We start from the raw sequence: 12,759 nt of genomic DNA on the forward strand, positions 1-12,759 counted from the left end.
CAGTGCTCGGCCCACAGTAAGCGCTTAACAAATAGCTTTATTGCTATTAAGTTGTCTTATTTTTGTCCGTCCGCCTCCCCCGATTAGACCGCGAGCCCGTCGATGGGCAGGCACTGTCTCTATCTGTTGCCGAATTGTTCGTTCCGAGCGCTTAGCACCGCGCTCTGCACATTGTAAGCGCTCAGTAAATACTATCGAATGAATGAACAGATACCAGCATTATTATTATTACTCTCTGCATGCGGGTGGGCTTGTGCCCTCGCAGTTCGACATAGACAAGGAAGCCGGGGAGAGGCAGATCTATCACCGATACTGTTTGGAGAGAGCCGCCGTCCACTGCGCCCACGTCTTCACCACCGTGTCCGACATCACGGCCGTAGAAGCCGAACACATGTTGAAGAGGAAGGCCGGTAAGGACCCCGCCCTGGCTCTCCCTCCTGCCCCTGCTCTTAGAAAGGGGTTGGACATTCATTTATTCATTCAATCGCATTTATTAAGCCTTTATTTATTAAGAGCACTGTACTAAGCACTTGGGAAAGTACGATAGAGCAATAAAGAGAGACCATCCTAATAATAATAATAACGTTGGTATTTGTTAAGCGCTTACTCTGTGCCGAGCACTGTTCTAAGCGCTGGGGGAAGATACAGGGTGATCAGGTCGTCCCACGTGGGGCTCACAGTCTTAATCCCCATTTTACAGATCAGGTCACTGAGGCACAGAGAAGTGAAGTGACTCGCCCACAGTCACACAGCTAAGTGGCAGAGCAGGGATTCGAACTCATGACCTCTGACTCCCAAGCCCGTGCTCTTTCCAGTGAGCCCCGCTGCTTCTCTACGACGAGCTCACAGTCTGGGGGGGGGGAGACAGACATCAAAGCAAATAAACAGGCATCAGTAGAAATAAATAAAATGACAGAGATGGACATAAGTCGTGTGGGGCGGGGAGACGGGGGAGAGCAAAGGGAGCCAGCCAGGGTGACGTGGAAGGGAGTGGAAGACAAGGAAAAGCGGGGCTTATTATTATTATGATAGTGGTTAAGCGCTTACTATGTGCCAAGCACTGTTCTAAGCACTGGGGGAGATACAAGGTCATCAGGTTGTCCCCCGTGGGGCTCCCAGTCCCCATCCCCATTTTCCAGATGAGGGAACTGAGGCCCAGAGAAGTGAAAAGACTTGCCGAAAGTCACAGAGCGGACAAGCGGCGGAGCCGGGATTAGAACCCACGACCTCTGACTCCCCAGCCCGGGCTCTTTCCACTGAGTCACGCTCCTTCTCTAGACTATAAACCCCTTGTGGGCAGGGATTATGTCTACCAATTCTGTTATAGTATGGCCTCCCAAACGCTTAGTACAACGCCCTGCACACAGTAAGCTGGATGTATTCCTTCAATAGTATTTATTGAGCGCTTACTATGTTCAGAGCGCTGTACTAAGCGCTTAGAATGTACAATTCGGCAACAGATAGAGACAATCCCTGCCCGTTGATGAGTTTACCGTCTAATCTACAGCCCCTTCAACCCTTCCAAACCACCCAAGTCCCTGGGCATTAACTCTGGCCGTCGCATTTACCTACATGTCGTCGTGGGCGGCTAATGTCGCCGGTTATCGTTGCGTCGTACTTTCTCAAACGCTTAGTACAGTGCTCTGCACACAGTAAGCGCTCAGTAAGTACGATTGAATGAATGAATGTCCCTTTCCCCGGTTTCCTCTTCCTCCCTGTAATTTGTCTCCCCCTCCAGATTGCAGCGTTGGTTAGCATAGCTGCCTTCCAAGCAGCTGACCCGGGTTCGATTCCCGGCCACCGCAGGAGCTACATTTTAGTTATTGAGAAGCAGCGTGGCTCGGTGGAAAGAGCATGGGCTTGGGAGTCAGAGGTCATGGGTTCGAATCCCCGCTCTGCCACTTGCGAGCTGTGTGACTGTGGGCAAGTCACTTCACTTCTCTGTGCCTCAGTGACCTCATCTGTTAAATGGGATGAAGTTGTGAGCCTCACATGGGGCAACCTGATGACCCTGAATCTCCCCCAGCGCTTAGAACAGTGCTCGGCACACAGTAAGCGCTTAACAAATACCAACATTATTATTGTAAGCTCCTCAAGGACAGAGAATGTATGAATAATTGTTATTCTCCGCTCCCAGCCCCGCGTCACCTATGTCCATATCTGTCATTGATTTATTTGTATCAAGTCTGTCTCAGATGATAAGCTCGCTTTGGGCAGGGAACGTATCTGTTTATTGTCGCACTGTACTCTCCCAAGCGCTTAGTACAGTGCTCTGCACACAGTAGTCAATAAATAATAATGGTGGTATCTGTTAAGCGCTTACTATGTGCCGAGCACTGTTCTAAGCGCTGGGGTAGACATAGGGGAATCAGGTTGTCCCACGTGGGGCTCACAGTCTTCATCCCCATTTTACAGATGAGGGAACTGAGGCACGGAGAAGTTAAGTGACTCGCCCACAGTCACACAGCCGACAAGTGGCGGAGCTGGGATTCGAACTCACGAGCCCTGACTCCAAAGCCCGTGCTCTTTCCACTGAGCCACGCTGCTTCTCCAATGCAATTAAATGATGAATGAATGGATTTAGTAAAGAGGATCTCCACGCTCAAGGAGCTCATCGGTTAATCGGGGGGGTATTTATCGAATTCATTCAATCGTACTTATTGAGCGCTTACTGTGTGCAGAGCGCTGTATTGAAAGCTTGCAGTGTGCAAAACACTGTACTAAACTCTTGGGAGAGTACAGGCCAACTGAGGTGGGGGGACACCTTTCCATCCCGCAACGAGCTCTGACTCACCATATTAGTAATCAATCAGACAGGGGTCATAATAATAATATTGGTATCTGTTAAGCGCTTACTATGTGCCGAGCACTGTTCTAAGCGCTGGGGGAGACACAGGGGAATCAGGTTGTCCCACGTGGGGCTCCCAGTCTTCATCCCCATTTTCCAGATGAGGGAACTGAGGCCCAGAGAAGTGAAGTGGCTTGCCCACCGTCACACAGCTAAGTGGCAGATCCGGGATTCGAACCCATGACCTCTGACTCCCAAGCCCGGGCTCCTTCCACTGAGCCACGCTGCTTCTCATTCATTCATTCATTGAATCGTATTTATTGGGCGGGGATCGTCTCTACCTGTTGCCGAACTGTCCATTCCAAGCGCTTAGTTCAGTGCTCTGCACACGGTAAGCGTTCAATAAATACTATCGAATGAATAAATTGAGCCCCCACTGTGTGCAGAGCCCTGTGCAAAGCACCTAGGAGAGTCCAGTATAACAGCGTTGGCAGCCGCGTTCCCTCCCCACGGCAAGCTTCCGGTCCAGAGGACTGTAGCTTCGATTTTAGCTTGAGTTTAGCGTCTAACGCTCCCTTCTCTCTGTCTTTTTCAGATGTCGTTACCCCCAATGGGTTGAATGTCAAGAAATTCTCAGCGGTGCATGAGTTTCAGAATCTGCACGCCCTGTTCAAGGCCAGGATTCAAGATTTTGTCCGTGGTCACTTTTACGGGTAGGCTTGGTCGGCTTTTCTGGTCAACATTCTGAGATTTGGAGGCTAGGCTAAAAAGGAACAGAGTCATCGTTATCTTAGACTATAATAATAATAATGATGATAGTATTCGTTAAGCACTTTGCATGTGCCGAGCCCTGTTCTAGGCTCCGGAGGACTGTAAGCCCCTCAGAGGGCAGGGACTGTCTCTATCCGTTGCTGATTTGTATATTCCAAGCGCTTAGTACAGTGTTCTGCGCATAGTAAGTGCTCAATCAATACTACTGAAAATGGGGATGAAGACCGTGAGCCCCACGTGGGACAACCTGATTCCCCTCTGCCTACCCCAGCGCTTAGAACAGTGCTCTGCACAGAGTAAGCGCTTAACAAATACCAACATTATTATTATTGAATGAATGAATGAATTACAAGGTTATCAGCTTGTCCTACGTTGGGCTCTAGACAGTCCTCTATATTATATTGGTGGTATTTGTTAAGCGCTTACTATAATTAATAATAATGATGAGGTTGGTATCTGTTAAGCGCTTACTCTGTGCAGAGCACCGTTCTAAGCGCTGGGGGAGATACAGGGTCATCAGGTTGTCCCACGTGAGGCTCACATCCCCATTTGACAGATGAGGGAACTGAGGCCCAGAGAAGTGAAGGGACTCGCCCACAGTCACACAGCTGACAAGTGGCAGAGCTGGGATTCGAACTCATGACCTCCGACTCCCAAACCCGGGCTCTTTCCACTGAGCCACTATGTGCAAAGCACTGTTCTAAGTCCCGGGGGGGGGGGGGGTACAAGGTGATCCGGTTGTCCCACGTGGGGCTCACAGTTTTAATCCCCATTTTCCAGATGAGGGAACTGAGGCCCAGAGAAGTGAAGTGACTTGCCCAAAGCCACACAGCCGGCAAGCGGCGGAGGCGGAATTAGAACCCATGACCTCTGACTCCCAACCCCGGGGTCTTTCCACTGAGTCACGCTGCCTCTTGACTAGAGTCCTCTAGTTAATTAATCAATGATGGTATTTGTTAAGAGCTTACTATGTGTCAAACACTGTTCTAAGAGCTGGGGGAGATACAAGGTCATCAGGTTGTCCCTCGTGGGGCTCACGGACTTCCTCCCCATTCATTCCTTTATCTCCCCAGCGCTTAGAACAGTGCTCTGCACATAGTAAACGCTTAACAAATACCAACATTATTATTATCCCCATTTTCCAAATGAGGTCACTGAGGCCCAGTGAAGTGAAGTGACTGGCCCACAGTCACGCAGCTGACAAGTGGCGGAGCTGGGATTCGAACCCATGACCTCTGACTCCCAAGCCCGGGCTCTTTCCGCTGAGCCTTTGCCCTAAACCACGCTGCTCTAGACTGTAAGCCCACGGTGGGCAGGGATTGTCTCTATTGCTGAACTGTACTTTCCAGCTGCTTAGTACAGTGCTCTGCGCACAGTAAGCGCTCAATAAATACGATTGAATGAATGAATAGAAAGAGGAGGAGAAAGAGAGAAGGAGAAGGAAGAGTCTTAGATTGTAGACTGTCTCTCCCTCTAGTTGGTAAGCTCCTCTGTCAGTCATTTGTAATAATAATAATAATAATAATAACGTCGGTATCCGTTAAGCGCTTACTATATGCAGAGCACCGTTCCAAGCGCTGGGGGAGATACAGGGTCATCAGGTTGTCCTACGTGAGGCTCACGGTCTTCATCCCCGTTTTCCAGATGAGGTCACTGAGGCCCGGAGAAGCGAAGTGACTCGCCCACAAGTCCCCCAGCTGCCGAGGGGCAGAGCCGGGATTCGAACCCATGACCTCTGACTGCCAAGTCCGCGCTCTTTCCACTGAGCCACAACGGGCTTACGTTCTAGAGGGGTGGAGACCGACATCAAAACAATTAACCGGGCATCCATATAAATGAATAGAATCATCAATATATACCAATATGCACAAGTGGTGCGGGGCGGGGGGCGGGGGGGAAGAGCAGAGGGAGCGAGTCGAGGTGATGCGGAAGAGAAGGGGAGTTGAGGAAAAGGGGGGCTTAGTCTGGGAAGGCCTCTCGGAGGAGGTGCGACCTCAGTAGGGCTTCGAAGGGGAGAAGAGTCATCGTCTATGGAATTTGAGGCGGGAGGGCCTTCCAGGTCAGGGGAAGACGCGGGCCGGGGTCGACGGCGAGACGGGCGAGATGGAGGCCCGGGGAGGAGGTGAGCGGCGGCAGAGGAGCGGAGTGTGCGGCCCAGGCTGGAGGAGGACAGGAGGGAGGGGAGGGAGGAGGGGGCCCGGGGATGGGGGGCTTTAAAGCCCGAAGTGAGGAGTTTTTGCTTGATAAGGACTTCGATAGGCAACCACTGGAGATTTTTGAGGAGGGGGATGACAGGCCCAGGGCCTTTCTGTAGAAAGATAATCCAGGCAGAGGAGTGAGGTGTAGACTGGAGTCGGGAGAGACAGACAGGAGGTTGGGAGGTCAGAAAGGGGGCTGATGGAGTCATCCAGTGGGGGGAGGAGGAGGGACTGGACTAACGCGGGAGCCGTTCGGATGGAGAGGAAAGGGCGGATCTTGGCGAGGCTGCCGAGGTGAGAGCGGCAGGCGTCGGTGACCGATCGGATGTCTGGGGGGAAGGAGAGAGCCGAGTGGAGGACGCCGCCGAGGTTGGGGGCTTGAGAGCCGGGGAGGACGGTGGGGTCGTCCACGGTGACGGGGAGGTCGGGGAGAGGACGGGGATTGGGAGGGAAGATGAGGAGCTCCGTCTTGGACTTGTTGAGTCTTAGTTGGCAATAGCAACTCTGCTCCGCTCTATGCTCCTCAAGCATTCAGTACAGTGCTCTGCACACAGTAAGCGCTCAGGAAATACCGTTGACTATTTCATTCATTCATTCAATCGTAGTTAGCAATAATAATAATAACGTTGGTATCTGTTAAGCGCTTACTATGTGCCGAGCACCGTTCTAAGCGCTGGGGGAGATACGGGGTCATCGGGTCGTCCCACGTGAGGCTCACCGTTAATCCCCATTTGACAGATGAGGTAACTGAGGCCCAGAGAAGTCAAGTGACTTGCCCACGGTCACCCAGCTGCCAGGTGGCAGGGCCGGGATAGGAACTCATGACCTCTGACTCCCAAGCCCGTGCTCTTTCCACTGAGCCGCGCTGCTGTATTGAGCGCTTACTGTGTGCAGAGCACTGTCCTAAGCACTTGGGAAGTACAATTCGGTAACATAGTTGAATGTGCGTCTCTGGTCCTTCCACCCAGACTTGAAGAGACGCACAGACTTGAAGCTTTATTGCCTTAGCTAGTTAGAATCACATTTACTTAAGCACTCTCTAGGTGCCAAGCACAGCGCTAAGCCCTGAGGGCGGCACGAGATAATCAGATCAGATCCAGCCTCTGCCATTCATTCATTCGTATTTATTGAGCGCTCAGCCTGTGCAGATTGTCTCCATTTGTTGCCAAATGGTACTTTCCAAGCACTTAGTACAGTGTCCTGCACACAGCAAGCGCTCAATAAATATGATTGAATGAAGGAATGAATGATTGTAAACTCATTATGGGCAGGAAACATTTCTGCTAATTCTGCCGTAATCTACTCTCCCAAGCACTTAGTACAGTGCTCTGCATGTAGCAAGTGTTCATTAAATAGTATCGATCGATGATTATTAGCATCATTATAATGTACTATATATATTTTCTCCTTCTTCTCTTCCTCCTCCTTCTCCTCCTTTTCCTTCTCCTCCTCCTCCTCCTCCTCCTTCTCCTCCTTCTCTTTCTATTCCTCCTCCTTCTCTTCCTCCTCTTTCTCTTCCTCTTCCTTCTCCTCCTCCTCCTTCTCCTCCTCCTCCTTCTCCTCCTTCTCTTTCTATTCCTCCTCCTTCTCTTCCTCCTCTTTCTCTTCCTCTTCCTTCTCCTCCTCCTCCTTCTCCTCCTTCTCCTTCTCCTTCTCTTCCTCCTCTTCCTTCTCCTCCTCTTCCTCCTCCTTCTCCTCCTCCTTCTCCTTCTCTTCCTCCTCTTCCTTCTCCTCCTCTTCCTCCTCCTTCTCCTCCTCCTTCTCCTTCTCTTCCTCCTCTTCCTTCTCCTCCTCCTCCTCCTCTTTCTCCTCCTTCTCCTCCTCCTCCTCCTCCTCCTTCTTCTCCTCCTCCTTCTCCTTCTCTCCCTCCTTCTCCCCTCCTCTGCTTCTCTTCCTCCTCCTCCTGCTTCTCCTCCTCCTCCTCCTCCTCTTTCTCCTCCTCCTCCTCTTTCTCCTCCTCCTTCTCCTCTTTCTCCTCCTCCTCTTCTTCTCATTCTCTTTCTCCTCCTCCTTTTCCTTCTCCCCTCCTCTGCTTCTCTTTCTCATCCTCCTTCTCCTTCTCCTCTTTCTCCTCCTCCTCCTCTTTCTCCTCCTCCTCCTCTTTCTCCTCCTCCTTCTCCTTCTCCTCTTTCTCCTCCTCCTCTTCTTCTCATTCTCTTTCTCCTCCTCCTTTTCCTTCTCCCCTCCTCTGCTTCTCTTTCTCATCCTCCTTCTCCTTCTCCTCTTTCTTCTCCTCCTCTTCTTTCTCCTTCTCCTCCTCCTCCTCCTCCTCCTCCTCCTCCTCCTTCTCCTTCTCCTCCTTCTCTTTCTCCTCCTCCTTTTCATTCTCCCCTCCTCTGCTTCTCCTTCTCCTTCTCCTCCTCTCCTCCTCCTTCTCTGTCTCCTCCTTCTCTTTCTCTCCTCCTCCTCCTCCTTTTCCTTCTTCTCCTCCTCCTTCTCCTCCTTTTTCTTCTCTTCCTTCTTCTCCTCCTCCTCCTCCTCTTTCTCCTTCTTCTTCCCATTCCACATGGGACTCGCAGTCTTAGTCGGAGGGGAAAGGAGGTATTCGACCCCCATTCTGCGGTTGAGCGCATAAGCCCAGAGAAGCCCTTTTTAAAATACTCCATGGTTGTTTCCTTTCTTTTTTTCCAAGGCATCTTGACTTCAATCTGGAAAAAACCTTGTTCTTTTTCATCGCGGGGAGATACGAGTTTTCCAACAAAGGAGCTGATATCTTCTTAGAGGCCTTATCCAGGCTAAACTTCCTGTTACGGGTAAGAAAATGGTTTCAGGCTCTCGTTTCTGCTCTCCCCTCTCGATGGGGTCCAAAGAGAAGCAGCGTGGCTCAGTGGCAAGAGCCCGGGCTTGGGAGTCAGAGGTCTTGGGTTCTAATCCTGGATCCCAGCTGTGTGACTTTGGGCAGGTCGCTTAACTTCTCTGTGCCTCGGTGACCTCATCTGTAAAATGGAGATGAAGACCGTGAGCCCCAAGTGGGACAACCTGATGCTCTTGTATCTGCCCCAGTGCTTAGAATGGTGCTCGGCACATAGTAAGCGCTTAACAAATGCCATTATTATTATTATTATTATTATTATCTTCAATAAAGATCATCAAAACATGAACAATTTTAACAAAAAGTTGGAAACTCTTGCCTTGACTTCTTTGAAAATTACTGCCATACTGCTTCTCCGGATTAAGCGCTTAGTCCAGTGCTCTGCACGTAGTAAGTGCTCAAACAATACCATTGATTGTTATATTCCTCTGTAAACTGATTTCTCAAGAAGCAGTGTGGCTTAGTGGCTAGAACCCGGGCCCGGGAGTCAGAAGGACCAGGGTTCTGATCCCAGCTCCACCACATGCCTGCTGTGTGACCTTGGGCAAGTCATTTCCCTTCGTGCCTCAAGTTCATTCATTCAATCGTATTTATTGAGCGCTTACTATGTGCAGAGCACTGTACTAAGCGCTTGGAATGGACAAATCGGTGACAGATAGAGACGGTCCCTGCCCTCTGACGGGCTTACGGTCTAATCGGGGGAGACGGACAGACGAGAACAATAGCAATAATTTGTAAAAAATGGGGATTAAGACTGTGAGCCCCGTGTGGAATAGGGACTGTATCTAGCCTTTTTAACTTGGATCTACTCCAGCACTTAGTGCTGGGCACAGAGTAAACACTTAACAAGTACCATTATTCTTATTCTTATTCTTAATAACTGTGATATTTGTGAAGCGCTTACTGTGCGGCAGGCACTGTACTAAGCGCTGGGGTGGAGACGAGCAAATCGGGTTGGACACAGTCCCTGTCCCACGTGGGGCTCCCGGTCTCCATCCCCATTTAACAGATGAGGTCACTGAGGCACAGAGAAGTGAAGTGACTCGTCCACAGTCATCCAGCAGACAAGTGGCCGAGCTGGGATTAGAACCCATGACCTTCTGACTCCCAGGTCCGTGCTCTATCTACTATGCCGTGCTGCCATGACTCAGTGGAAAGAGCCCGGGCTTGGGAGTCAGAGGTCGTGGGTTTTAATCCCGACTCCACCCCTTAGCAGCTGTGTGACTGTTGGCAAATCACTTAACTTCTCTGTGCCTCAGTGACCTCATCTGTTAAATGGGGATGGAGACCGGGAGCCCCACGTGGGACAACCTGATTACTTTGTATCCCCTCAACTCTTAGATCAGTGCTTGGCACATAGTAAGCGCTTAATAAATACCATTATTATTATTAGTATTATTATTATTAAAACTCCACCCCCTTGCTCTTGGTTCATTTTCAGTTCCCTACTCCCTCCCTCCGCTCTATCCGCTTAGAACAGTGCTTGGCACATAGTAAGCGCTTAACAGATACCATCATCATCATTATTATTATTATTATTACCCCCCTCTCCACCCCACAGCATTTGCACTTGTGTGTACTTGTAAATATTTATTATTCTATTTATTTTATTAATGATGTATACAGAGCTATAATTCTATTTATCTATTTTGATGCTATTGATGCCTGTCTACTTCTTTTGTTTTGTTGTCTGCCTCCCCCGATGGTCTCTACATGTGGCCAAATTCTCCTTTCCAAGCACTTAGTACAGTGCTCTGCACACAGTACGTGCTCAATAAATATGAATGAATGAATGAATGAATGAATGAATCTCTGCTGCATCCGGACTGTTTTTGGCTCCGAGAAGCTCCGAGAACGGTCTCGCTTCGGCCTGGTGGAAAGATCACAGGCCGAAGAATCAAGAGACCCGGGTTAATAATAATAATAATGTTGGTATTTGTTAAGCGCTTACTATGTGCAGAGCACTGTTCTAAGCGCTGGGGGAGATACAGGGTCATCAGGTGGGCCCACTTGAGGCTCACAGTTAATCTCCATTTTCCAGATGAGGGAACTGAGGCCCAGAGAAGTGAAGCGACTTGCCCACAGTCACACAGCTGCCAAGTGGCAGAGCCAGGATTCGAACCCATGACCTCGGACTCCCAAGCTTGGGCTTTTCCCACTGAGCCACGCTCCCGGTTCTGCCTCCGGCCTGCTGTGTGATCTCGTGACCTGCGTGACCTCTTAACCTCTCTGAGCTTCACTGTCCTCATCTGTAAAATGGCGATAGGATCTCTGCTCTCCTCCCTTCTTAGACTGCAACTCTCCTGGGGAACCAGAAACGGTGCCTGGGCTGGTTGTCCTGCAAGAACAGTGTGGCCTAGTGGAAAGAGCCTGGACCCGGGCCCGGATTCTAATCCCACTTCCACCACTTGTCTGCTGTGTGACCTTGGCCAAGTCACTTCTCTGGGCCTCAGTGACCTCGGCGGTAAAAATGGGGATTAAAAGATATGAGCCCCACGTGGGACAATCTGATGACCCTGTATCTCCCCCAGCGCTTAGAACAGTGCTCTGCACATAATAAGCGCTTAACAAATACCAACATTATTAACTTCCCTGTGCCTCAATTTCCTCAGCTGTAAAATGGGGATTAAATTCTACTCCCGCCTACTTAGACTGTGCACCCCAAGTGAGACAAGGACTGTATCCAATCTACACATCTCGTATCAAACCCAGTGCTGAGCACAGGGCTTGGCACATAGCAGATGCCATAATTAATGATAATTATTATTATCTCCCCAAGCATTCAGCACAGCACTGGCCACACAGTAATAATAATAATGATCGCTATGTGCTAAGCACTGTTCTAAGCACTGGGTGGGGGGGATACAAGGTGTTCAAATTGTCCCACATGGGGCTCACGGTCTTAATCCTATTTTCCAGATGAGGTCACTGAGGCCCAGAGAAGCGAAGTGACTCGCCCACGGTCCCAGAGCGGACGAGTGGCGGAGCCGGGATTCGAACCCATGACCTCTGCCTCCCAAGCCCGGGCTCTTTCCACTGAGCCACGCTGCTTCTCTATAAAACATTTCATAAAGATTTAATAAGTACCATTTGCACAGTCCATTCTGGGGTCCAGCATGAGATAGGGAAACTGGTGAGAAAAATGCCACAAAATCCATTAAGCTATTTTTCCGGGTGGCGCCTCAAAGTTTTAAAAAAATGATTTGAAGGGCAATTTGTATCGTATTCTCCCACTCGCTTAGAACAGCGCTCTGCACATAGTAAGCGCTCGATAAATATGCGGCTGCATGGGAAGCAGCAAGGCGTAGTGGCCAGAGCCCGGCCCTGGGAGTCGGAAGGTCACGGGTCCTATTTCTGGCTCCGTCCCTTGTCTGCTGGGTGACCTTGGGTAAGTCGTTTCACTTCCCTGGGCCTCAGTTCCCTCCTCTGTAAAATGGGGATTGAGTCTGTGAGCTCCACGGGAGACAGGGACGGCGTCCAACATGATTTGCTGGCATAATAATACTAATCACGATGACATCTGTTAAGCACTTACTATGTGCCGAGCACCGTTCTCAGCGCTGGGGGAGATTCGAGGTCAACAGTTTGGCCCCCGTGGGGCTCCCGGTCTTCATCCCCATTTTCCAGATGAGGGAACTGAGGCCCAGGGGAGTGAAGTGACTTGTCCAACGTCGCCCAGCAGACAAGCGGCGGAGCCGGGATTAGAACCCACCACCTCTGACTCCTCAGCCTGGGCTCTTGCCTCTGAGCCGCGCTGCTTGGCTGGTATCCACCCCAGCGTTTAGTACAATGCCTGGCACATAGTAAGTGCTTAACAAATCCCATCATTATTATTACTTCCACCATGATTATCATTTTTTCCCCTCAGGTACACAGAAGCGATGTCACCGTAGTGGTGTTTTTCATCATGCCGGCCAAGACCAACAACTTCAACGTGGAATCCCTGAAGGGGCAAGCGGTCAGAAAACAACTCTGGTAAAAAATATTGTTATCATTATTTCTGTTATTACGGTATTTGTCCAGCCCTTTCTACGTGCTAAGCACTGTTCTAAGCGCTAAAGGGAAGCACTTGGATTTTCCCCCTTTATTCACCCCTCCCTCAGCCCCAGAGTTCTCAGGTCAATAAGGTCATGGGTTCCGATCCCAGCTCTGTCACTTGTCAGCTGTGTGACTGTGGGCAAGTCACTTCA

The 12,759-nt window shown here is 50.2% G+C and overlaps 1 protein-coding gene across 1 annotated transcript in view; it reads left to right on the forward strand.

The window, feature by feature from the left end:
* GYS2 (glycogen synthase 2) overlaps window positions 1-12,759 on the forward strand; it is a 59,722-nt gene that overhangs the window by 15,034 nt on the left and 31,929 nt on the right. The window contains exons 5-8 of the mRNA XM_029058783.2: window positions 266-410; window positions 3,384-3,501; window positions 8,390-8,510; window positions 12,438-12,544. Of these exons, the coding sequence (XP_028914616.1) occupies window positions 266-410; window positions 3,384-3,501; window positions 8,390-8,510; window positions 12,438-12,544 (491 nt within the window). The remainder of the gene's footprint in view (window positions 1-265; window positions 411-3,383; window positions 3,502-8,389; window positions 8,511-12,437; window positions 12,545-12,759) is intronic.

The sequence above is a fragment of the Ornithorhynchus anatinus genome, chromosome 2, assembly GCF_004115215.2.
Source record: "Ornithorhynchus anatinus isolate Pmale09 chromosome 2, mOrnAna1.pri.v4, whole genome shotgun sequence".
Classification (NCBI taxonomy): domain Eukaryota; kingdom Metazoa; phylum Chordata; class Mammalia; order Monotremata; family Ornithorhynchidae; genus Ornithorhynchus; species Ornithorhynchus anatinus.